Source organism: Microcaecilia unicolor, chromosome 3 (genome assembly GCF_901765095.1).
Source record: "Microcaecilia unicolor chromosome 3, aMicUni1.1, whole genome shotgun sequence".
Taxonomy (NCBI): domain Eukaryota; kingdom Metazoa; phylum Chordata; class Amphibia; order Gymnophiona; family Siphonopidae; genus Microcaecilia; species Microcaecilia unicolor.
In genome coordinates, this window is record NC_044033.1 from 193,039,925 (window position 1) to 193,067,461 (window position 27,537).

Here is a 27,537-nt window from a genome sequence, read left to right on the forward strand (position 1 = left end):
CGGGGGGGAGCAGCAGGGGGGCGGCAGCAGCGGGGGGCAGGGGGGGCGGAGGCGGGGCGGCCTTGCCGCAGGCCCGGCCTAGTCTCTCGGCAGCCCTGAGTGGATGTGCTTAGATTTAGGCGCTGAAATATCAACTAAGGAGCAGAGGAGTAGCCTAGTGGTTAGTGCAGTGGACTTTGATCCTGGGGAACTGAGTTTGATTCCCACTGCAGCTCCTTGTGACTCTGGGCAACTCACAACCCTCCATTGCCCCTGGTACAAAATAAGTACCTGAATATATGTAAACCGCTTTGAATGTAGTTGCAAAAACCTCAGAAAGGCGGTATATCAAGTCCCCTTCCCTTTCTATAATCAGCGCCTAAATCTAGGCATCGATTATAGAATATGCTTAGTTGGCACTGGCATGATTTCAGTGCCAATTGTTTAGGCGTCATATATAGAATCTCCCCCGCAATGTCTTTCAAAACCAATGCACACTCTTCTGAAAGAGTGTGCACTATTCGCACATACGTGATAGTTCACGCATGCTGCCTGAGGCCAGGAATGAGCTGCTGCCCCAGCTCCTCCTCTGCCGCCCCCCATCACGATCTGATATCTCCCCCCTTCTGTTTCTTCCCCAACCCCCTCCTTCAAGCATAGCTTTTTCTTTTTTTTTTTTTTTTTTAAAGGCGGCAGCAGTGATTCCCATAGGCTAACCTGCAGCCGGTCCCGGCCCCTTTTCTCTACTGCGGCCCACCTCTCTAAAGTAACTTCCTGTTCCTCAGAGGCTGGCCGTAGTACAGAGAAGGGGCCGGGACTGGCGGCAGGGCAGCCTATGGGAATCACTGCTGCCGCCGTCACTGCCGCCTCTTAAAAAAACAAAGGTAAGTTTGAGGGTTGGGGAAGGAAAGGAAGGGGGAGATGCCTTCTCAGAAGAGTGCCGCCTGAGGTCTAATGGAAGGGCCACCACTGACAAAATGGCACACTCTTTGTGAATAGTTTGCACAAGAAAAACATGAAAATTTATGCTTTTTCTGCTCACATTCATTTGCCAATGACACAGGAAATGTCGTTGACATTTTCTGTGCTATTTCAAATAAATGCACATCCCTAAAAATGGAAAGTTTGGGCTAAAACAGCATTTTCATAACACCTATAGTTGACATGCACTGCATAGCCTCAGTTCATAGGTAAATAAATAGTACAGTACTGAACTGACTTAGATGGGCATTTTTGATATGATGTCTAAATCCAACTTTGGACGTTTTGCTAAAGACGTCCAAAAATCAAGTAGTGAAAATGACTATTTTCAAACCAGAAAAAGTCTTTTTTTTCTTTGAAAACGAGATGTTGTTGTACTTAGTACGTCTATCTTTTTGGACCATTTAATTAAAAAAAAACATCCAAGTGAAAAATGCACAAATCAAGCCATTGGGGCATAGGAGGAACCAGCTTTCCTAGTAGACTGGCCATAGAGGTATCCCAGCAGAGCAGTGGGGCACCCTAGGGGGCACTGCAGTGGACTTCACATAAAAGGTCTCAGGTACACATCTCACCATTACCCCTTTATATTGTATGGTGAGCCCTTCACAACTCACAAAAAACCTACTGTACCCAACTGTACACCACTATAATAGTCCTTATGGCCGTAGGTGTCACCTATATGTGGGTATAGGAGGTTTGGGGGGGGGGGGGCTGACCCTTGTTGATTGGATTAATTACATTTATTATAATCAACAAAGATTCATAAATTTTACTAGAAATGCCATTCAAGGCTTAGCGGCCCAACTTGGTGCCACTAGTCGAGTAGGCTGGGAAAATAGACTTGTTCTTGATCAAATGCTTGCCAAGAATTACTCATTTAGTTAGAATGGCATTTCTACATGTTTACACCCTTTCCACCACAAGTGTAATAGAGTGTGATATGGGTCTGGGTCAGCTTCGCTACAGCAGTGGCGTACCAAGGTGGGGGGGGCAGTGGGGGTGGTCCGCCCCCCACGCGCCTGTCTGCTCCGCTCGTTCCATGCTCCCTCTGCCCCGGAACAGGTTACTTCCTCTTCCGGGGCAGAAGGAGCATGGAACGAGCGAAGTAGACAGGCGCGCAGCACCCCCCCAGCAGGTAAAAATGCACCCGGGGGGGGGGTGTCCTTTTGCCGGGGGTGTGGGGTCGCGCTGCACCCGGGGGGGTGTCGCGCTGCACCCGGGGGGGTGTCCTTTCGCCGGGGTGTGGGGGGTCGCGCTGCACCTGTGGGGGGGGGGGGGCGCATCGGCGATCCGCCCCAGGTGTCAGCCACCCTAGGAACGCCACTGCTCTACAGTGCTCTGCACTGACCACTAGGCTATTCCAGGAACCTGTTTGCTGTTCTAATAGGACTGGCCATAACAACTGAAGTTGTCATGTACTGTTTCATTTACATCTTTGCTGGGTGGGTGGGAGGGGGGGGGGGGTCAGTGACTACTGAAGGAGTAAGGGGTTGTCATTCCTTTATTCCTAGAGTGGTCATCTGGTCATTTAGGGCACTTTTATGACTTGTTCAGTTAATAAAACAGGTCTAGACCAAAACGTCCAACTTATAGCCCTGGAAGTTTTTGGTTTGTTCCATTATGGCAGAAAAATGTGCAAGTGTTAGGAACACCCACATCCTACCCTTAATACGCTCCCTTGTGATTTGAACACACTTCTGACAGACTTCATTAAAAAAAAGTCTAATAATTGGTTTTGAAAATACCAGTTTGGACGTTTTTGTAAGAAAAACCTCCAAATGCAGATTTATGCCACTTTTTGGACGCTTTTCTCTTTTGAAAATAAGCCCCTTAACCACTTAGCTAGTTGGTCTGTCTTTTGAAGGATGATTGGGGTTCCTTTGTGTTAGGGACTTTCTGCCTTCCCCACCCCCCCACCCCCTGATTCATTCATGGTAAAGAAGCCAGGCTTGGCAATCAAACTCAGGTTGCCCTCATTACAGTGTGCAGTGCTACAGCTCCTGTTAAGCAAGCTAGTTAGTCAGATTTTTACATAACTGACCCCTGCTTGGCAATGATCTCATTGTAACTGGAGCTAGAGGAGAGAATACTTTTCACTTCAAGAGTAGTAGCTCCTTGCAACACTATGCAAGCTTAACTCAGCTGTCATTGCGAACAGGAAACCACCTTGGAAAAAGATTCTAATCACCTCATCCACCAGGAATTACATTCAGATGTGGATACTGCAATGAAGCATGGGAGGAGTGCTATTTACATATCAGGCTTTTGATGAAGTCAGACACTGGGCTCTGGGTGGCCTGCTACCTGCTCCTCAAATCCCACTCCCTTCCTTGTAAGGGAGGGTCCTTTTGTCAGGAGCAGGGTGTCACACTCAATGAAACTGGCAGACAGGGGTGAGGAGATGGGAAGATTGGCTGTCTTGAAATTAAAGCACATTCCTGTTTTCTCGTCATCCTTAAATACATATAAAACATTTATATACTTGCACATAAAAAAAACATTTAAATACTTTCACAAGACCTTAATCTCTTGTATAATTGTGGGAATGTGAAGGATAATTTAATCACAGTTTGAAGCTCAGCACAATGGCTGAATAATTCCACAAGAAATTCTCGCCAAGAATTGTTTGGGTTTTTTTTTTTTGTTACACAGAGTACAGAATTCCACAGGGGTGATTATTGCTGCTGCTCATAGGAATAATTTATATCTAGCTATCATACATGATTTTCTGTATCAGTTTCCATTCTTGCCTCACGTAGGGGTAACCCTTACGCTACGCTGGACAAGACACAGTGAAGCAGCTGCAGTAACTGGATGAATGCTGCCAGCATGAGGGAATTAGTCTATGGCAAGCTGAAGTGAACTCCAGAAGCAGTCACTTATACTCTGAGGGGCCGATGCACAATGGTTTCAATGTTTGCTTTAGACCAATTTTAGCCAGTCTAAAGCAAAAGTTGTGTAGCGTCTAATGCACAAAGGGGTTTTGCATGGCTTTAACCATTTACCGTAGCAGCTACCGAGAATCCTATGCAACTGTATTACAACAAACTCATTAGTATTATAATGAGCTTGCCGTGTGATGTACAGACAGGAGCGCCTATCTTTAACATGCTGGATTTTACGGCAGGTCAGGAGCTGCCGGAGAACAGCCCTCTTCATCCACACTGGGCTTCTTTTAGCTTCTTCCTCTATAACATTAGCAAAATTCGCCCCTTCCTCTCTGAGCACACCACCCGAACTCTCATCCACTCTCTCATTACCTCTCGCCTTGACTACTGCAATCTACTCCTCACTAGCCTCCCACTTAGCCATCTATCCCCCCTTCAGTCCGTTCAGAACTCTGCTGCACGTCTTATCTTCCTGCCTTGACCGATATAGTCATATCACCCCTTTCCTCAAGTCACTTCACTGGCTTCCGGTCAGATACCGCATACAGTTCAAGCTTCTCCTACTAACCTACAAATGCACTCGATCTGCAGCCCCTCCTTACCTCTCTACCCTCATCTCCCCTTACGTTCCTACCCGTAACCTCCGCTCTCAAGACAAATCCCTCCTTTCAGTACCCTTCTCCACCACCGCCAACTCCAGGCTCCGCCCTTTCTGCCTCACCTCACCCCATGCTTGGAACAAACTCCCTGAGCCCATACGCCAGGCCCCCTCCCTGCCCATCTTCAAATCATTGCTCAAAGCCCACCTCTTCAATGTCGCCTTCGGCACCTAACCACTACACCTCTACTCAGGAAATCTAGACTGCCCCAACTTGACATTTCGTCCTTTAGATTGTAAGCTCCTTTGAGCAGGGACTGTCCTTCTTTGTTAATTTGTACAGCGCTGCGTAACCCTAGTAGCGCTCTAGAAATGTTAAGTAGTAGTAGCCAAAATGAAAGATGGGATAAGGCAAGGCTTAAGTTTACTCCTCAAGGTAAACTTTGCTGGCTGATTATTGCTTGTAATTAGAGTGTCGAGAACTGATCAGTGCCCAGTGTTTCACTTTAGGATGTAAGTGCTTGTCTTTGAGGAAGTTATGTGGGTGCAGGAGCTCACCCCCCCCCCCCTGGTGTCCTGGAAAGAATTCCAGTTTTGCGCATGTGCTAGGCGCTTCCAGGGGCCGATGCACAAAGATCGTCGTTAAATTTCCATACATCTCATTTGCATCGGTCGCTGTTTCCGAATTGATAAGTTCACCCGCAACTGCTAGATTTAACAGCAACCTTTGCGCATTGCCCCCTGAGAGACAAAGGGCTCAGCTTGCATGGACACAGCAGTTCCCCTGTAGTACCATCTCTCAGTGACAAAGTTTAAATAAAGGCCCCCCCCCCCCCCAAACAAAACACCAGACAGAATTTTTTTTTTTTTTTTTTTGGGGGGGGGGGGGTAGGAATCCACTTCAGAAGATACGAATGGGGCCTATAAGTGGGCTCCTTCCTTCCCTGGGCCCCCCTCCCCAAGCAGAGGCTGATTAGGTGCAGTTTATGGCATAGGCCAGAGTGTAGGAAGAGAGAACAAACGTAGTGTAGGATTACAAGACCTGAGGGTACTTTACACAGACCAGAAGACAGAGAGACAGGACACAGCACTGCTGTAGCTTATGCAGAAGACAGATATGCTGCACTCTCAACTAGTGGAAACAAAGGAGAAAAAAAGGGGTCCACTCCTTCCACAGTAACGCAAGCAAAACCAAACACAGGGTGGAAGAAAACAAGTCCAAGTGACCAGCCAAAACACAGGAGTAAGGGTCCCAATAAACTTTGTTTACTTCTGTGTTTTGGCTGGTCACTTGGACTTGTTTTCTTCCACCCTGTGTTTGGTTTTGCACTCTCAGCTAGAACATACATGGTTGCCATCTTGCAACTAGAGTTGACATTTGCTTGTTAGGTTGAATGCAAAGTAATCCTCTCTCCAAAATGGCATACTGTAGTCTTGGGATACATTCTGGCGGGTGCAGAATCAAGCATATCAGTGTTGATAATGGCACAGTTTTTGATAGATTAGACTTAACAACATAGGTTGACAGCTGTGTCATCCAGTGATGACTCCAGGGTATCAGATGGGTCTGGAACAGGGGAAAGTACATTTACAAGACTTGGTAGGGACAGAAGTCACAATTGCTCTGAGGATGCCTCTGGCTAAGGTCAAGGAGTTGATCAATGTAATAGCGCTAGATAGTTCATCAGGTGTTCTTGGAGGGGATAATTCTATAAGTGAGCACTTTCACTTATCTGCCCTGATGCAACGCCATGCAAGCCTAATCTATAACACCATCTAGCTGCCCAGATTCTGTTTTCGAATACTAGTGTAAACTGGTATTAGTGTGCTTAACATCTACACACCCACAATTACACCAGCTATAGATCTGGCATAACTGCGGTGGTGTAAATGTGTCAGAGATGTACATAATTCACAGCATTCCGTAAGTTACACGTGTAAAGAGGCGCCCTGCCCATATACACACCCAGGGGCGGTCCAAGGCAATCTGCCGCCTGAGGCAGGGAAAAAATGGCCTCCCTGCCCCCCAGCATCATGCCCTCTGCCAACTCCTTCCTGCCTCCCCAGCTGCAGTCTAGCATCTCTCTCTCTGCCCAAGCTTACCTTTGTTTTTTTGTTATTGCTTTCAAAAGTCAGAGGCGGCAGTGATCCCCATAAGCTGCTCTGTTGCCGGCACCGGCATCTCCTCTGTACTGCGGCCTGCCTAAGAGGAAGCAGGAAGTTACATCAGAGCGACGGGCTGCAGTACACAGGAGATGCTGGTGCTGGCGGCAGGACAGTGTATGGGGGAATCGCTGCCGACGCCGACTTTTGAAAAACAAAAAAAAGAAGGTAGGCTGTGGAGGGGCGTTTCAGAAGGAAGGGGGAAAGATGCCACTACATAATGAGTGTCGCCTGAGGCCCCTGCCTCAGTTGGCCTAATGATAGGGCCGCCACTGTCTACACCTCTCTTGCGTTTATGTGCTACACTCTTCCTGTATGCCTTTACAGAATAGTGCTTAGGCACCCTGCTTTCACTTTCACATGTAAATGTACACTCGCATGCACAAGCGCTAGTATTCTATACGTTAACTCGTGCAAGGGGCAAGAAAATGCAGGACCCCAGTGTACAGTGTTTGTGATTGAGGCCAGGTACTCTGTTTATATGGAGTTTCTATTTAAGCATCTGTAATAACTCAGCTTGTTCCGTCTCCCAAAAGGCATATTGATGTTCTAGATCCCACTGAAGAATCTACTGTGTTGTGTTTTCCTAGGTAGGGTCCTTGTTTTGTTACTTCTGTAAGTTAGTGGTATTACGATAAAGTAGATTACCTCCATGGGTCCTGAGTTGCTCTTATACCCCCAGATTCTATAGATGGCGCTTTGAATAATTAGCCAATCAGCACCGATAATTGGGTGATATCAAGCAATGATCGGCATTAATTGGCAATAATTTGAATATATGCGTGCATCTTTTTAGGTGTATTCTATAAAGAGGTGCACGTAAATTCTAGTGCGCGGATCTGAAAAGGGGCATGGCCAAGGGAGGAGCATTAGTGGGTCAGGGTGTTCCTGCAACTTCCTGTTTCCACCGAGGCGGATCGTGGGAGAGGTAAAGTATTGATGAGGCTGAGGGCAACATATCAGAATCGCTGCCATGCCAGCAACCCCTTAAAGGGGGTAGAGAGAAGGGGAAGACATGTTGGCCCATGGGGGGCCCAGGGCAGCTGGCCTGTTTTTCCCCCTCCCCCCACCCTTGTTAATGCTGGCCCTGGTAGGGGGGGTATAACAGTTAATGGACAGATTTTTGAGAGGGGTTAGGGATCGAAATATATTTTATTGCTTGACTGATTTTATATTGTTTTATCTGTTATAAGTCACACTGGGCAGTATTTATGCTGGGCCTGCAGTATATAAATTAAATGAAATGGATTCTTCTTGCGGGTATCAGATCTTCTCTTTCCTGCAGTAAATGTGGGCTGAAGACAAAAGGTGCCATCTTCCATGCCAAATTGTTGCTTCCCTGGGCCTGGCCACAGTGATTGAGGAGAAAAGGTGGGTTCATGAACACAGCGTTATGCAGGACTTGATCTTTGAAAATGATGCTCACAGAGACAGAGCACGGTGTGCTTTCATGTAAAAAACATTTGGCTGCCAGCTAGCGCTTTGGATCATTTACATGCTAGGTTGAGGCATATCACAACCTAAAAGAACAACAAAGAGAGTCCAAATCTCCTGCAAAAACCCCCCACAAAAACAACGAAACAAAGCGGAAGAAATCCAGAAAGACCAGACTGAAACCACAGATGGTAAGAGCACCAAAAAAGTTTTATTGGGACCCTACACGGTCCGTGTTTCAGCCAAAAAGGCCTTCTTCAGGGGTCTTCAAATTGACATATACTGATGTTCCTCCGAAGGTTCTCATGAAATGAGCCGATCTGGACTATTGAATCTCAATAAAAAAAGTAATCTGGCAGAACAAATGACAAACAGTGATTTGTCTGCTATCTGAGATATCTGGAGTCATTGAATGGCAGACTCCAGATATCTCAGATAGCAGACAACCTTCGGAGGAACATCAGTATATGTCAATTTGAAGACCCCCTGAAGAAGGCCTTTTTGGCCGAAACACGGACTGTGTAGGGTCCCAATAAAAATTGTTTGGTGCTCTTACCATCTGTGGTTTCGTCTGGTCTTTCTGGATATCATAACCTAACTAAAGGGCCCGATATTCAGCTTTTTGCAGCCCGCCGCTGGTGTTAAACCCGGAAATTCAATGCTGGGCCAAGTCTGGGCTTCAGCATTGAATTTCCATGTTTGTGGAGCCGGCTACACCATAACCGGTTAAGAGCGATATTCAGCATTTAATCGTTTATGGGTTAAACATTTCTTTTCGGAAAAAAAGACAGCCTTTTATCCGCTGTGGTAAACGGGGGCCTCAGTGTGCATCAAAAATGCACTGTTGCTAACGCAGGCCCCCTCTTACCACAGCTTAGTAAAAGGACCCCTCTGTTATTACTTTCTGTTCTTGCTTGATGACCCATCCCGTCATTGATCTCGTGACACTTGTAATGGAAAACAGTGCTAACGTTCACACTGCAGACAGAAGGCCAGAGAAGCAGTGAAATGATTGCAGTACTTTTTCTATTGCTTTAAACCATACTGAATGTACAAAATTATATTTAAAAATTAAAAATACCTATTCAGAACAACCAGAAGTCTTCAGCCTGTGAACAGCTTCCCTGTTTTCCCCTCTACCGAAGGAGCTCTTTAATAGTGAAGCAACCGAGAGCAGAAACAGGTAGGGTGGGATGAGTAATTTGTCCTCTTAATAAAAGAGGCCCTCAGTATGGAGGGTCTGTATTACACATGCCCATATTGTTAAAAGCATCAGGTCAGGTGCTGTACTTGTTATTAATAGGAGTAAGTACAAAGCAGCATGTCCCCAGCCCAGGCAGACAGGTGCTATAAACAGCATTTCCCAAAGCAGATCCCAGAGAGCACATTTAAGGTGGTGCTTCCCAAGCAAGTCTCACATCCATCATCCACCCTTAAAAGCTGTGTCAGTCCAAATGGCATTCCACAGTGGAGTCTTTGTCAAAAGCACTTTTGGAAACAGGGCCAGATATTACAGTTACTTGCATTTCCAAGACTTCCCTGAAAAGCCACTTTCTCTTTCACCCATGCTTTTTCCCTCTGCTCATCACTTCCAAGCTGCTTCCTTAAGCCGCAGAAGCCCACCCTGAAGCTCTTACTTTGGCTTGTGTTATCTGTAAGGGATAGCGCCTGACAGTCTTTGAAGGGCTAGTGTCTCCGCTGGGTTACATTCCTGGGAAGGCTCCGGCTCCTGTCTCTGTCTCTATCTCCCCTCCGAGATACAGGAATAAAACCACAAGCCTGAATCCTGTGTGTATGCTCACTGCCTTTATAAACGCTGGACTCTTCCCAACCACATTCCACATGATTTTAGATGCCACAGAGTGAACTGAAATTTCCACCCTTCCCGCCCTCTTTTTGTTATTTTCTTTGGAGTGTGACTCTTTCACCCAAAGCCAGCTGTGATTTGTAGCGAACACAGAAGATATACGGAGCGCTGTACAACGACACACGAGAAATTCTATAACCTCCCTGTCGGCCCTCCCCTATGCTTCAATCTGTTTCTGAACATCACCTCCCCATCTCGCCTATTTTTTGTTTGAGGTTAGAATCCACCCGCCACTCAGCTTTTTTCTGTCTGGCCCAGTCCCTTTGGAATTCCCTTCAACCAGATATTAGGACTGAATTATCCTACTCTTGTTTTAGAGCTTGGGTAAGGTGCCTTCTCTGAGGGAGCTTAGGCTTGGTCTACTTAGATTTCTAGCAACTCTTCTTTCTCCGTGACCCTCTACATCAGTCTTTTCTGCCTTTTTGTCCTCTATCTTAGTGGTTCCCAAACCTGGTCCTGGAGGCAGCCCAGCCAGTCAGGTTTTTGGGATATCCACAATGAATATTCATGAAAGAGATCTGCATGCAGTAGAGGCAGTGCATGCAAATCTCTCTCGTGAATATTCATTGCGGAGATCCCAAAAACCTGATAGCCTGAGGTGTCTCCAGGACAGGTTTGGGAACCACTGCTCTATCCTGTTTTTGTTGCAGTTCTTTTCCTTGTCCTTTTAATTTATACACCACTTTGACCCCTGCCCTGAAAGGCGATATATTAAGTACTCAACAAACTTACACCTAGGTGCCCGCATTTACGCACCCCTTGTATGTGTAAATGTGTAAAACACTAGCAAATGAACATGTAATTGCACATGCACCTGTGAAAGTGCCAATGGGGTACCTATTATTCTACAATGGTGCACATAATTTAAACAGTACATAGATGCAAGAGGGTGTGTACATATGTGGGGCATGGACAGGACTACTGCTTATGTGGGTGGGACTAACTGATGTGGGCGGGGCTACCACTTACACACGTAACTTGTAATACTATACATTATGTGCATTCTTGCTGCACTTACATGACCGCAGTTATGCTAGATCTATGGCTAGTGCAACTGCAGGCCAGTACCGAGAGGAGGGGCGGGGGGCAAGATCCCCCCGGGTCCGGCCTCCAAGGGGGGGTCCGTTGCCGGGGTCTGTCTCTCTCCTACTCCTGACGGGACCCAGGTGATCGCGTCCCGACAAGAGGAGAGAGAAAATTCCGGCGCCAGGCCCCCCTTATAGGCCGGGGAGGAGCAGACGCAGGGTTCGGGGCCTCTGGTTTGGTAGGCAGGAGTCCCCAAGCCCCGCCAGCAGGAGCCCTCTTCCAGCACTGTTCTCCGCCGTATTGCCTGCCTTGCGGCTGCTTTACCCCTCACGTCGCGCATGAAGGATAATTTTCCACTGGTGTGGTAGGTCATGACTGTCTCCATCCCACTGCTGTATCCGTACTTTCTAAACGCTCCTGGGAAGGTCGGACTATCCTTTCTGAAAGTAACTCTTGGCAAACAACCAACAGTATTTGTTTTCTTCTCTCCATTAGTCAACTTTTCAGACTGCTTAGGGATGATAGCCTGAAACAATTACCCCTTCCTGGCCACAGTGAAGGAATTTGATCATGAGTATGTGTGCACTATCAGAGCTGGTACTCAGACTCCTTAACCTTGCAAATCTAATGAGACTTCTCAACTTCAGGAAGAAAGGAGAGGAGACGCCCTGAAATTAATCGATGAGGGGTTCCCCAGGTTCCAATTATAATCTGCCTGTGATGTTGAAAAGAAGAGGCAAAATTTTTATCCACATTCAACTCAATTTTACTGCACACGATTCTCTGACTGGCTAATAGACACATACATTCTTCCATGTTTTCAAAGACACTCAGAGGTTTAAACATTAAGCAGAGCCCCTTTCACTAAACCCAAGCAGATCCTTTCAGGGAAGGATCCAGAGCACAAGAGAGACAGAGCTCTTGCAAAAGCGCTGTCAGCTTCTGCCTTGTTAATGATTCGAAGCACTATTTGAAAACACCGGGGATAACAACTGAACTGTTTGCAGTGTATCTGGGAGGCTGGAGATGGTACGGCTGGAATGTTCATTTGCTTAGATGCAGTGAATTCTCTTTTCCTTCTGAGATAAAGTCCCAACTGCATGTCAGTTTGTAGAAAGAAGTATATACCAATAATTAAAAAAAAAAACCCTTACCTTTTTTTAGAGGGGGGGGGACAGCACTGCAACTTTCAGGCAGTCTGTAAGCTTGCTCCTAACTTAAAGTAGAAGGACAACTCCTGGTGTAGCTGGAAGAATAGATTCCCCCCTGCCTCTGCTGTGAGTCTGCAGCCCGTCCTTGGATAGAGCACTTAGCAGGGACACAAGGAGATAAGGCTTCATCTGCGCTGAGCAGCACTGGGGAACATCCCAACTTTCTCCTGTGGAAAATAAGAGCAACAGTTTAACATCATCGGGCCAGTAGGGGCACACGTGACATCAGCTCTCCAGAGGCTCTCCATCCAACCCTGTGCTCCGTAACTTTAGAACCTCTAGTATTTTGTGTAAACAACTTCAGGTCCAGGACATTTTTAGGTTTAATGGAGTGCAACACTGTCAAAATCCAATTTTAGATATCTTCCATTGAGGATGACCTTTTATTTACATCCCCTACCCCCCTTTTGGACTGGCAGAGACTTTTAACATCTTGCATTCTAGTCTGCAAGGGTGGTGGTGGGGTGGGGGGAGGGATTGATTGGCAAGGGATTTAAAAGGTTCTTTAGAAAATCAGTGCAAGATTTAATTTCAGTATGTTGTATTTAAATTGCTATGGCAACTGCAAAAATGTCATACAACTGTGAACATTTTATCACATTTAAAAGAGGTGCAGCCGCGGGGATGTAGGTATGGGGCTATCAGAGATAAGGCCCTTTGCCCTTGCACTGTATTGTTCTGATTTGCATTGAAGAGTTTGCTGCAGATTCTTTATGTATTGCAAAATGTTCACTTCTATGTTCACTTTGTAAAATTAATAAACAGATTTAAATATAAAAGAGGTGCAGCCTTAAATAACAAGTGGAATAAATTATGTCATGCCTTTAATCCAAAAGAGGATCTAGATTAAAAGATGATACTATGGAGACACGTATGCTGAGCTGTGGGAGAGATGAGCAGGTAGGACGTTTCTGGCACTCGCAATTACAAATAAGTACATCTGAGTTCAGAAGGAAGGGATGTGGAGGGATGTCGATACAGTTAGGAGGTTCTAGGTGTCTAGGAGATAGTGTGTGTGTGTGTTCTTGTTATGATTTGTGTAGAGACACATAGGGGGCATTTCTATAACTGGGCCTCACCATTTAGGTGACCTAAGGCCTTGTTGTGGGAGCCTATTTTATAACAGACTTTAGGTACCTAGGGGGTCAATATTCAGCTGACAGTGCTCAGCACTTTGCTAAGCGCTGCTGGTGCTATGCCCTGAAATTCAACATGGGGTCATGTCTATGCTCCGGCACTGAATTTCTGGGCTTGGGAAGCTGGCTACCATAGCCGGTTAAGTGTGATATTCAGCACTTAAAAGATAGGACCTATTTACGCGGTTAACCTGGCTGGTGATGTGCTGAATATCAGCACACTTAACCGCTTAGGTGCCGACTCTGCTCCCGGAATGCCCCCAAAATAGCTGCTTTTGCTTTAGGTGCTAACTGGCCATTTTCAGTGATACTAACCGGTTAAATGCTGCTGAAAATGACCGGTTAGCCCTGAACAGACGATCTAACCGGCCAGAAGCTGTTTCTGGCCGGTTAAATCGCTTTGAATATCGACTCGCCTAGGTTCCGTTACAGGTTACCGGCATGGCTAATATTTAGGCCTACTTAAATCAGCCCAAAAAAACTGGTATACATGCGTGTACCTAAGTGCAGCAGGGATGTGTGTAACTTAAGAGTATTCTGTAAGTTACCCGTGTAAGTGGGAGCCTTGCTCCCATCCCATCCATATTCTACCTTCCTTGTGAATACGCACTATGTAAGTTAGGTGGGTGTTTGCAAAGTAGCATTTAAGTGTCCTGCTGGCACTTATGCATGTACATATGGGCACATATGTGCATAATAGCTACACATTTACACACGTAACATGCACACAAATGTGGGCACCTAGAGTATATAATTGCCCTTATAGGGGGTAATTCTATAAGGAATTGCCTGGAATTAGGGATGGAGTTACCATTCAGGCAACGAGGCAGTGCCCGAGGGCCCAGAGACTCTGCCCGAATGCCCGTCACACATTACAGCCCTCCCCGGTCCTACCTTTAAAGGTGCGCTGCTGGTGATCTAGTGGCCTCTGCGAGGGCGGGGGGGGGGGGGGGAGGAACATGTTCTTTCTGCCTGTTGTGCTGCTTCTATTACCCCTGCCCAGCACCGCCATACTTTAAAAATGGTGGCCGAGACTCCCTGCAGAAGTCTCACGAGACTGTCAAGACCCGCGAGACTACCGTGGGAAGTCTCAGCCACCATTTTGAAAACATGGTGGTGCCAGCAGGCGGGAGAATAGCAGCAGCGCAGCAGGCAGGAAAGAACATGCTTCCTCCCCTCTCCCTGCAGAGATCAGTAGACTACCAGGGCCCTTCAGATAGGGCTGGGGCAGTGAGGGCATCAACTGCGGCGGTAGGGGGGGGCAGCAGGGCAGTGGGAGGGGTTGTGTTGGGCAGTGGCCAGGTGGGGGGGGGGGGGGGGGGCCCAGACCACTCTCAGTCCAACCCTGCCTGGATTTAGGCAGCAAGTATGAACATAAATGCAGGCATTCCAGTCATTTACAAGTGTATGAGAACAAATATAGGCGTAAATGAGAATAATGAAGCTAAAATCTCCTTATATGGAAAAATGCTCCATACTAATAATACTGCAAGACTACCACTAGGGGTCATCGCCACCATTTTGGACCTGGAGCAGTCCTGGGGTTGGTGGAGGGGGAGACTGGGCCCTGGGCCACTATTCCACCATAGAGACTCCTGGGAGGCGGACTGGGGATAGAGACAGCCTCTGTTGGGGGAGGGGGCTTGTGTGTGGGGGCAGGGTTGCTTGATGGGTTGGCGGGATCAGATGAGGTGGGGTTTGAACCTTGAGACAGGTTGGAATAAGGGGATTTGAGAAGTTCAGGATATGGGGATTCGAGGGGGGGGGGGGAATTGAAACAGGGGGGATGTTTGGGGGGCACTGAGAAAAATTATTGTAAACCGCTTTGATCTTTGATGTAGCTAAGCAGTATATTAAATATTTTAATTTACATAAACATAAACAAGTAAAACCTGGTTGTTTTCAATAACTTTTTCCTGATTCAGGAGCTTAGCCAGGTACCTTGCAGTGCACTTATTCTGTCTCACACAGGCACTCAGTATCACCTTTTGTGTTCAGTTAAAAGTACAATACCAGGATGAAATTATTGTCATATTCCCTTGTCTCTTTTCAGTTAATGATGTTTTGCTGTTGTAAGAATTTGTCTCATATCAGTTTTTAGTTTGTTTTAATAGTTAACCACTATCATGTGGTCAGGAATGGTAATATACCAAATGACATCAAATACTTTTTGCGGGGGGGGGGGGGGGGGGGGGGGGGGGGGTGTCAGAACGGGGGATGTCCGGGGAGATGTAGAGACATGAGAGGATTGGAATGAAGGAATGTTTTTTTTTTTGGGGGGGGGGGGGAGGGGGGTGGATAGGTGTGCTGTTGTCAGTGCGTTTTTTCTAGCAAAAAAGGTGCCGGTACTCAAATGTTAGGCCACCCTTCAGGGGTGGGATGATCACTGAGTGACCTACCCCACATTAGCCAGGCCCCCTGCAACCAGTCACAGAATCTATGTCAAGGTAGAATTGGTGTGTAGAGCCTGAGCTCTTTTATTAAAACTTAGGGTCCATGGGTCAATTTTAGCAGACAATGGAAAAGGTGCCGGTACTCAGTACCCCCTCAAAAACAGCCCTGGCTGTTGTGCACCCGAATACATGCAAGACATGATCGAATTATCTCCAAGAAATGCAAGCTCAGAAACCAGAAGTTACCTGTCTCCCTCTGTGCCCACCTCAGGACTGCTCCAGGTCCAAAATGGTGTCAGTGACACCCTGAGGAAATTAAAAAGTCATGGGATACGAAGCAGTGTCATATTGTGGATTATGACATTTCTGAATACACACCAGACCAAACCTCTAAAATACTACCGATACATCAATGACATTTTTATGATTTGGACGGAGGGTGAAGAAACTCTGAAACAATTTTATTCTGCCTTCAATACATACCATCCTACAATCAGATTCAAAATTGACTACTCCCCAGAAAAAGTCAATTTTTTGGACACCACGGTCTCAATCAGTGATGGCTGTATACAAACATCTATATACAAGAAACCCACAGACAGATGCAGCTACCTCCACAACTCCAGCTTCCATCCTTCACATACAAAAAGATCCATCATTTACAGCCAAGCCACAAGATACCACCGTATCTGCTCTGACCCAGGGGACAGAGACAGACACCTTAAAAGCCTGACTGCATCCTTCAAACAGAAAGGCTATAACCCCAAAATAATCTCCAAGAATATTGCCTCCTCCCTCAAAACACCCAGGGAGAATCTGCTACAGTACAAGGAGAAAAAATTCACAGACAGAATCCTCCTTGTAGTGACATACAATCCAGAGCTGGAAAAACTGAGGAAAATCATAAGAGATCTACAACCTATACTCCAGGAGGATGAATTACTGAAAGAGATATTCCCATCCCCACCAGTACTGGCCTTCCGACAGCCACCCAACTTAAAACACAAGCTAATCAGAAGTAAACTTCCATCACAGACTGAAAAGGAACAGAAGGGCACATGTCCCTGTAATTTATTCAGTTGCAAACTATGCCAAAATATTTCACAGGACCCCACAGTTACCCACAAAGGAAAGATATTCAACATAAAGGGATCTTTCACTTGCTCATCTTCCAATGTGGTATATATCATTCAGTGTAAAAAATGTAACGAAGGATGCTATATTGGAGAAACAGGCCAGATGCTTAAGACAAGATTCAATTTACATAGACATCACATGAATAATACAGCCAGTAGGGCCCCCCACCCCGGTGGGACAGCACTTTACAGAACCAGGACACCTTACCAGTGATTTCACAGTGAGAATACTGAAAGGTAACTTTAAAACCATACAAGAACGTAAGACCTTTGAAGTCAGAATGATTGAATATTTTAACACCCAACAGAAAGGACTTAACAAGGACCTGGGGTTCCTAGCCCATTATAAACCATAAAGCTGTATGTCTCTGTTGATCACCCTCCCCTCACCTATCCACACCCATCCTGTTAGAATATCAATGATATGCGTTGATGTCCCCATGCATACCTCCGACCCACCCCCATCCTCCTACCCTGTCAGACTGTCATAGTAATGCTTGAATGTTTTCACTTATATACACTGTCAGCTAGCACATTTGCTTATTTCCGATCTGACGAAGAAGGGCAACCTTCGAAAGCTAATCAAGAAATGTATTAAGTTATGTCCAATAAAAAAGGTATCATCTTATTTTCTTTTCCATGTTTTATTTTGTTTGATTTCTATTGATAACCTTAAGAGTGGACTAACACGGCTACCACACTCCTCTGACAGAAAATAGAAAGTAGGGGTGAATGGTCAATATTGTCAATGGAGAAGGGTCGCTAATGAGGTTCCCCAGGAGTCTGTGCTGGGAATGCTGCTTTTTAACATACTTATAAATGATCTAGAGATAGGAATAACTAGTGAGCCAATCAAATTTGCTGATGACACAAAATTATTCCAAGTTGTTAAATCACAAGAGGATTTTGAGACTGGGAAACAGGGCATCCACATGGCAGATGAAATTCAATGTGGGAAAATTCAAATTGATGCACATAGGAAAGAGCAACCCAAACTATAGCTACATGATGCAAGATTCTACATTAGGAGTCACTACCCAGGAAAAGGATCTAGGTGTCATCTTGTTTTTTTTATTTTTTTTTAACTCTTTTATTATCAACAATAGGAAGGATTCAGGCACAGTAAGACACTGCAAAGTTTTCAGTTTTCATACAAGCTACAAAAGAGAAAAACAGAATGAAACAATGCTGAAGAGATATAATTCTGTACAGCAAGAACAGAAGTTAAGGGGTAAATATTCTGGTGAGTGTTTTGCTGACCGTCACTGGCATTATTCCTGGATACTCAATACCGGGTTATGTCTAGGCTTCGGCACTAAATCTCCGTTTTTTGTGGAGCTGGCAAATGCATAGCTAATTAGGTCAATATTCAGAATGTAACCATAAAGGGCCTCTTTTACTAAACCGCATTAGCGATTCCCGGTGTGGCAAATGCACCACAGCGTTGCATTTGCCGTGCGGGAATCACTAGCATGGTTTCATAAAAGAGGCCCAAAGATAGACTTGTGATTTATATGGTCCCACTTATGTGATTACTCTGGCTGGTCAAATGCTGAATATCAGCAATGGTCATCTCAGCACTTAAGCAGTCAAGTGCTGACTCTGCCCCTGGAACGCCCCCCAAATAGTCAGTTTTCAGTTAGGAGCTAACTGCAAAGTTTTCAGTTTTCATACAAGCTACAAAACAGAAAAACAGAATGAAACAATGCTGAAGAGATATAATTCTGTACAGCAAGAACAGAAGTTAAGGGGTAAATATTCTGGTGAGTGTTTTGCTGACCGTCACTGGCATTATTCCTGGATACTCAATACCGGGTTATGTCTAGGCTTCGGCACTAAATCTCCGTTTTTTGTGGAGCTGGCAAATGCATAGCTAATTAGGTCGATATTCAGCATGTAACCATAAAGGGCCTCTTTTACTAAACCGCATTAGCGATTCCCGGTGTGGCAAATGCGCCACAGCGTTGCATTTGCCGTGTGGGAATCACTAGCATGGTTTCATAAAAGAGGCCCAAAGACAGACTTGTGATTTATATGGTCCCACTTATGTGATTACTCTGGCTGGTCAAGTGCTGAATATCAGCAATGGTCACATCAGCACTTAAGCAACCAAGTGCTGACTCCGCCCCTGGAACGCCCCCAAAATAGTTGGGTTTTCAGTTAGGTGCTAACTGCTAATTTTCAGTGGTGAAAACCAGTTAAGTGCCACTGAAAATTAGTGGATAGGCCCAAACAAGCAATTTAACCAGTCAGCGGTCATTTCTGGCTCGTTAAAAGTCGTTTTGAAAATGGCGAATGTTACCAACTTCAAAAAATCCCTCCTATATAATTTTTTGGTTTGTTTGTTTCCTTCCTCCCCCAACCCTCCTTATCCACCCCCTTCCCCTGGCCTGTGTCTCCTGGGATCCCTGAAGCCCAGTTTGTCACTGTTGCCATAAATTGCAATATAGTAACAAAAGCCCAGAACGACCTCTGGCAAAATATAATCAATAGCAAATGAGATACCAGAGTTTCAATCAGGGGAAACACCAATGAGAGAACAGGTATACTGCAAAAAAAATGATTAAATAATAAATATGTTAAAGGAGTAGTCTCAGAGTGATAACTCACCCAAGCGAGGAAACGCCAAAGCGATTTATACCTCTAAGGGTGGACAAGCTTCTCGATCATTGATCTACTCCATAATTTTCAATTTTTTAGTGAGCAAAAAAATCCCATGCTCTAAAGTAAACTTCACTCATTAATACCTATTCTCTCAAGGTGCCCCACTGGAACCACTCACACTAGTACTCAATAATAATTTAGCATAAGTGCTCTCTCTTAAATTTTAGAACTCCAAACCCCTAAATGGTCCATACTTGAAAGTTAATCTTTTCCACAAACGGGGAGGAGAAAGAGAAATTTTTCAAAAGCACTTAGCTTGTATAAAGGTGGTCCGCTGACAGAACGTAAGTCCAAAACTTCTTGTATATCAGCGTTCAAAACTCCCACCAATACTCCATTGAAGCACATAAAAAGCGTCGGGAACAATTACTGTCCATCAAAAAAGGTCCCGCACACTTATCAATATACTATGATAATCCACATTAATCCATTCTGAGATGATTTATTTAAAAATGGACCCCATCAGACCTCTGCACGTTCGACTCTGCAGGGTTTTGTTGTCAACTTCATCAGGAACTACAGAGATGAGACGGTCTAATAAACTGGAAATAACGTCAGAGGAGGGCGGGCCCAGGAAGAACAGAGAGACGTCGGAGGAGGCAGCAGTGATCGTCGATCAGCTGTTCCATCCCGTGCAGCGCCTTCACATAGAGGTGAGAGGCGCTGCACTGGCCATTAAGGCGGAGGGGAGGGGGTCCGGTGGAGGGGGGGAGCGGCAGCGACAAACTCAGGGGGGCGTGGCACGGGGCGGAGGATGGCGGGAGGCGGAGCAGTGGTGGGAGAAGGAGAAGAGAGAGACAGGAAGGGAGGGGGGCCCGGCGCTGCAAAAGTTTGATTTTTATTTTGCGTTTTTATTTCATACAGGGAGAAGCCTTTGTTAAAGGGTTGTTAGAGGGTTTAGTGCATCTGGCTCTGAGTGCAGAGGACTCCAAGGGTGTGACAGAGCAGAAGAGGTGACAGTTGACAGTGTGAATTGGAAAGTCAGGGCCAAGCGGTGCCCAGTGTGGAATACTGGAAGACAAAACTGGAACGGTGGGGATTCCAGAAAGAGACAAGGTGGTTGGGCTGCCTGGTGGAGGGGAAACTAAGCATGTGCCATGGGCCTACAGGAGCAGGCCATGGGAGAGAAAGCTCATGACTATAAAAAGTGACTTTGTATGTTTATTTATCCCTGACCTGTGAAGAGAGCAGGTTACATATTTCTCTGCATGTAAATACTTTCCTTTCACTTGTAACTCCAGTGTGGCTGTGTTTACTACAGACCCAGGCCTGTCCGTGGAATCACATTATCATACTCCCCTATCTGAATTAAGAAAGATTCCAAAATATTTTAAAGTTCCCTTTGACCAAGCCATTGGGAAGGAGGGGGGGTTGGTGGCTTGCACCATCAGGGGAGACTTCCAAGGCCTTCGATTTCTGAAAGCTTATTTTTTAATCCTGAGAATGAGCCAAATTGGAGAATAAGATCAACCAGTATACATACATACATACACTCTAAACTTGAGTGAAAATGTGACAGCTCCCAGTAACGGTGATTCACCAAGTACAGACTGGGCGGAGCCAGGACCAATGATAACAGCCCTGTTGTGTCCCTTGACATGAGCATTTTACTCCAGAATAGCCAATCTCCTCCCGCCATGAACACATGCCCCTCCTCCGGCCTTAGAGGCAGCACAGGAGCTCTGGTTGAATCACACAAAGCTCCAGATGAGGTTCGCCGCAAGGACACCAGTGCTGGCAGAGCTTATCCAGGGTGCATCATCCCCGTTTAATCCAGCCAAGTAACACTCAAAATGGTGAAGCATATCGAGACACTAGTGAGTGAAAGGTGCACCACTGCCTCTTCTTTCCCGCTAGCTGTGGGCAGGGCTGCCGAGAGACAGAGATGGGCCCAGGGCAGGACCGCCGTAGCTGCAGCATCCCCACTCGAGCCGCCGCTGCTACTGTTGCAACCTTACCACCCCCACCCCCACAATCAGCCCACCACTGCCCCCACCCCGCTTACTTTTCTGCTTTTGCTCCTCCTCTTGTGTGCCGGGACCTGGGTTATCACGATAATGAAATCACCCAGGTCCTGACACACAGAAGCAGGAGAGGGACAGACAGAGGGCGCAGAACCTTATGGCGCTGGGCCCCCCTTGGATGCCAGGCCTGAGGAACCTTGCATCCCCCTCCCCCCTCAGCGCCCTGGCTGTGGGAAGGGTTTCTGGGTTTTTTGTCTTGATGTTTTGATGTTGCGCCCCTATCTCTTACTCCCCCTCCCCCCAAGGTCCAGCCAGTGTCTCTTTCATTCTCTCGCCCCTTCTCTGCCTCCAGAGTTTAGCTTCTGATGTAGGCAATATTGCACATTATTCATGAGATTTGAGCTATTTGAACATAAAATTGGTGAAATGTCCTTTGAAGCATGTGCCATGTATCTCTCTGTGGCCTTATTTAGATACAATGTTCAAAAGTATTTGCTTTAATGTTGCTTATTGTGTGCGCCCAAACCAAAAGAAGTGTCGGCCTATATGAATTTGCCGTCTTATTTGAAGAAGCATATCAAACAAATTCACCCGACTCAGATGAAACTGATTACATCACCCAAGAGAGAGAGTGAATTTGAAGAGACCCTAGTGCTACATAAAGTGTAATGTACACTGGGCAATCAGTCGTTTGCAAGTTCAACACTCAAACTATAACACAAGCTGCTCTGGACAACCTAATCCTTGACTTTTATTATTCATGATATTCAGCCTTTCAGTACTACAGAATCACTAGCATTTTGAGACTTATTAGCATTATATTGCAGGTGTGTGTTGACAGTAACTGAATGCCTCTGAAGCAGCCTTTGGCGAAACATGGACAAGTCGGGCATATATCTTTAACAACCTGGAGTTAATGGTGATTAAAGACTTTTACCATTTACAACCGGCCTACAACTTTTTCTTCCCTCATAATATACATGTATACATTTTACACCAGAACAGGTATAAATTTGTACATTTCAACTTTCAGATTATCAGGGCTGCTTCTGAGTGTCTATTTTTTTTAAAAGGCACTCAAGCACCTATGTTGCCTTTATAAAACAGGAATAAAATTGACAACCTCTTTGACTTCCAACATACAATAGGTAACCTGTTATGAGCTTACGCCTAGATGTATTTTCCTGTTCCTGTTCTCTAATTGGAGCATTCTGTGACTCTTGCTATTAGATAGAGGATAATTATCGTATGATTTTACCTTACCACTAAACAGTAACACAAGTACAATTGGGGGGAGACGGAGGGGGACTGAAAACTGCCTTCAGATTTTGCACATTAAAGTCCCTTGCTGTTTCACGGGTCTAGGAAGATCATATAGGCGGCTTAGGGGAACCACCCCCCTAATGCCCCAACCTCCAATATAAACTATACTATACTATCGGAGTTTTCTATATCACTATTATTCCAAAAAAAGGATTTAAATTGGTTTACAATAATGAAAGAGACTCCAATAATAAGGAGGAAATAACAATCTAACAAACTAACATATTAACTAAATAAATAGGTTTTCAACGCTTTCCTAAAAGAAAAGTAAGAAGGCGCAAGCTTCAATTCCAGAAGTAATCTGTTCCATATTCTGGCCCCAGTAATCTCTCTATCCCTTGCCCCCTCCCCCAAAACAGTCACATCAATATGTCATTCTTTATTATTATTATTATTAGGGGGGGGGGGGGTGCAGGGGGCATCCTTAGTGAAGATGGAGAAGACAGGAATCCTCAGGTGAAGTACTCTGTGCGTTCAAGATGGATCACCTGAAAATTTGCCACCCAAGCTCTGATCAACAGAGGATTAACCATGCCGGTGCTAAAATTCTAATTTTTTCATATCAGAGTTTTAGATAGATTCACACTGGTCTTTGCATATGGAACTGTCATGCTCTATTTTGATGACAGCCATGAAATGCTGGGCCCAATATTCAGTCAGCGATGATCAGCGTTTTGCTGACTGCCACTGGTCCTAAACCTGAAAATTCAATGCCAGGCCACGTCTGGACATCGGAACTGAATTTCCAAATTTGCAGAGCCGATTAACACATAAACAGTTAAGGGCACGTGAGGCTCTACGCGCGTGCAGTGCGTGCCAAAATGAGATTACTGATAAGGCTACTGCGCCCCCTGATGGTAATTTCAGATTTACCGCACACCCATAACGCCTGGATGATTTATTTATTTCCTACGCACAGCGTTTCCAGCAGTAATTGGCAGCTGGCGCACACCAACCGGTCACTGCACGTGTAGCGTGGGAGCTCTTACCACTAGATCAATGGGTGGCGTTAAGGGCTCAGACCGGCTTTAGGCACGTGCTGGTTTCAGTTTTACCACATGCTCTTTTCCCATCCCATTAAAAAAAAAAAATCCCTTTTTTTGCAGACATGGTAAAAATGGGCCCGTTGCGCACCCAAAACATGCGACTAAACTACCGCAGGCCAATTTTTACAGCGGCTAAGTAAAAGGACCCCTAAGTGCGATATTCAGCACTTAAAGATAGGACTGACTTTTATGCAGTCCCATTTATATGGTTACCCTGACCAGGTAAGTGCTGAATATCAGCATTTAACTGGCCCAGTGCAGACGGTCCCCAGAAGCCCCCAAAAGAGCCGGTTTTGAGTTCAGGGCTATCCGGTTATTTTCAGTGGCGCAAACCTGTTAGATGCCACTGGAAATGATGAGTTAGCCCCTAACAGGTGATTTAACCAGCCAGGAGCCATTTCTGGCTGGTTAAATTGAGCTGAATATTGATCCTGCTGTTTTTGGCAGTTCTACATGACACTATGAACTAAACATTTAGAAAGGAAGTTAGATTACAATTGCTGCAAAATTCACAGGTGTGAAAAATTGTATACAACCAAAGAAATCATGGGATTACGTCAAACATTCCTCCGAGCTGCAGTAAGTATATAGATACATATCTTTCCATCAGGAGAAAAAATGCAGTTGGTCAGATGTTTTCCAATGCTTGGCCATGGACACAGCTCAAGAATTTGGATAGCCAGTACATCCAAAGCTGGCTTTAGTGAGCACTGGAAAGTGTCCTCAATGGCAGGAGAGAGGTTGTCATCTCCACGGCCTCCCTTGAGGGTAGCAATACCTCTTTATATTGACTGCCACACCCCTGAAACAGCGGCACCCAGTGTGACTACACAGCTGCCACACCTCTAACGCCAGCTCAGAGTATGCCTGGACTTAAGAAACAGTTGACTTGGAGGGGCATAATCGAACGGGGACGACCATCTTTAAGGACGTCCCCACAAAGGAGCGGGGCATCCCGCATTATCGAAACAAGATGGGCGTCCATTTTTCGTTTCGATAATGCGGTCGGGGACACCCAAACCTCAACATTTACGTCGACCTAAGAGATGGTCGACCTTAGAGATGGGCGACCTTGGTTTTCGCCGATAATGGAAACTGATGACGCCCATCTCAAAAACGACCAAATCCAAGCCATTTGGTTGTGGGAGGAGTCAGTATTAGTAGTGCACTGGTCCCCCTCACATGCCAGGACACCAACCGGGCACCCTAGGGGGCACTGCAGTGGACTTCACAAATTGATCCCAGGTGCATAGCTCCCTTACCTTGTGTGCTGAGCCCCCCAAAACCGACTCCCCACAACTGTACACCACTACCATAGCACTTAGGAATGAAGGGGGGCGTCTACATGTGGGTGCACAGTGAGTTTCGGGTGGGTTTTGGAGGGCTCACATTTACCACCACAAGTGTAACAGGTAGTGGGGGAGGTCATCCCCGATTCCCTCCGGTGGTCATCTGGTCAGTTCGGGCACCTTTTCGAGACTTGGTCCTGAAAAAAAGGGACCAAGTAAAGTTGGCCAAATGCTCATCAGGGACGCCCTTCTTTTTTCCATTATCGGCCGCGGACTCCCATGTGTTAAGCACGCCCCTGTCCCGCCTTCAGTACACTGCCGACACGCCCCCGTGAACTTTGGTCATCCCCGCGATGAAAGCAGTTGAGGACATCCAAAATCGGCTTTCGATTACCCTGAAAGAAGGACGCCCATCTCCCGATTTGTGTTGGAAGATGGGCGCTCTTCTCTCTCGAAAATGCCCCTGATTGTATATCCTCTTGTCTCTTTTGTTGGATATGTGGGGGTGGAGTGAGAAAGGGACCCAACAAACATCAAAAGGGTCAACTGGAAAATCTTGGAGAATTACTTAGTGTTATAATAGCCCTACTGGTCTATATATCTGACTACTTACCTGCAAGATGGCACACAACGAGGGATTTTTCTTTATACAAATAGTAGTCTTCAGTGTTTTCTACAGCAGTGGCTAAGACAAACTACGTTTCTTCTACTTCTTATCTTAGTGAGTGGACAAAATAAACAAACGGAAAATAATGCAACACTGAACAGAAAAGGATGAGAGGGTTACAGTACAAAAAACAGCGTAAAAAGGAAGACAAGTTTAAAAATAGTCGTGTAAGAAAGGGATGAAAATAGCACAAGGATGAGAATAAGCAGAATGATAGGCTGGAACATCTGGGAAGGTAAAATACAGAGAAAAAAGAAGAAATCATTGGCAAAGCAGACATCAGTTACCCAGCTGTAATTTCTCTCATAAACTCTACTACAATGACTCTGTCATTTTCTTTACAACTGCAGCAGAGAAAATAAGCGGAGACTCAATCACAGGTCATGCTTCCTAACTTCCATTAACCTTATCTTTTTAATTATTTTTGCTCCATAGGATTTAGTTAATAAACATCAGAGACCTGCAAGGTGAAAGATCAATGGCGAAAGAAAAGCTCATGACCGTATCTTGTTAAAGAGGGCAGTTATTAATAGCTTATACCTAACCACCTACTGGGGGCCAGATCGGAAAGATCAGTGTTCATGCAGTACAACTACTGATTTTAATAATATTAGAAAATGGCTTGAAGAACTGGATTTGTGAGACTGGTTTGTGTTGGCTCATGACCACCCTGTGCTATAAGCTGATACACCCAGTTGTAATTCTACGAATAAAGGCTTTAAAACCTGGATCTCGCTATAGATGTTGGAGTCTTCCTGACTGGCTGCTGGGGTATACTGAAATGTCTGTTACAGGGGCAGTTTCCCAACCATTAGCAATAGAGTTCAGGTACGGAACATTTGTGAGACTTGAAATCAGCATCTTGGCTCCCCCCCCCCCCCCCCCCCACCACCACCACCACCACACAAACCAGTTCTGCACTTACTTAACTTCTATGATATCACATCATCAGTGCAACTAAAGCACTAAAAGTGATTTTACCCTGACAGAATTATTTTGGTATGAAGTATTATAATACAGGTATCAGGGCCTTTTTTAAAATTTTGATTTATGCTCTAAAATGTTGTATGAGTTTTTAATCATACTGTTGACAGAAGAAAAACCTATCTAAAACCTTTAGGTGCTGTTGATGTCAGCATTCTAATCAGAAGCCAACAGTCAACAACAATAAGACATAATTAAAAACAAAATCTGAATTTAATTCATGGTATGTGAGAGGATGTTATTAATGAATGGTACTTGCACCCCCCCCCCCCCCCCGCCACACAAACACACTGTTTCCTCCAAGCTGAGTGGATGGGTGTCCTCCAACTGAATTGCTGCCATTGGGGGGGGGGGGGGGGTGATGCTTCAATATTGTGTTTTCAATCGCTAGAGACAGGTAGGAAGAATTTGCCCATCCCTCACTATTGAAAATGTGAAAGTGAAACAGCACCCCCTCCCCCCCCACTGGCAGGATTGTTGTAGGTGGAGAACTCCCACTCTGCTTAGAGCAGGGATTTTCAACCAGGGGCGTATCTGATCTTCAGCGGTAGGGGGGGAGGCCAGAGCCGAGGTGGGGGGGCACATTTTAGCCCCCCCAGCGCCACCACCATCATCATCATCATGGCCCCCCCACCGCCATCATCATCGCCGACACCCCCCGCTGCCCCTCTTGACCCCCCCCCCCCCGCTCGCTCGCTGTTGCCTACTTGGGCTGGCGGGGACCCCATCCCCCACCAGCCGAAGTCTTCTTCCTTCCTTTCCGGTTTCTGAGTCTGACGTCCTGC

At 45.8% G+C, this 27,537-nt stretch overlaps 1 protein-coding gene across 2 annotated transcripts in view; it reads right to left on the minus strand.

Moving 5' to 3' along the window:
• Nucleotides 1-12,100: 12,100 nt before the first annotated feature.
• SOGA3 (SOGA family member 3) overlaps nucleotides 12,101-27,537 on the minus strand; it is a 78,023-nt gene continuing 62,586 nt past the window's right edge. Inside the window, exons 6-7 of one of the 2 annotated variants that reach the window (XR_003941484.1) lie at nucleotides 25,715-25,818; nucleotides 12,101-12,317 (exon numbers count right to left, since the gene is read on the minus strand). Coding sequence is in view for 1 of the 2 variants with exons in the window: in XM_030196866.1 (XP_030052726.1) it covers nucleotides 25,885-25,995 (111 nt within the window). In the remaining variant the exon portion in view is untranslated. Of the gene's footprint in view, nucleotides 12,318-25,714; nucleotides 25,819-25,884; nucleotides 25,996-27,537 lie in introns of those variants that run through there. The other variant, XM_030196866.1, reaches the window with a different exon arrangement.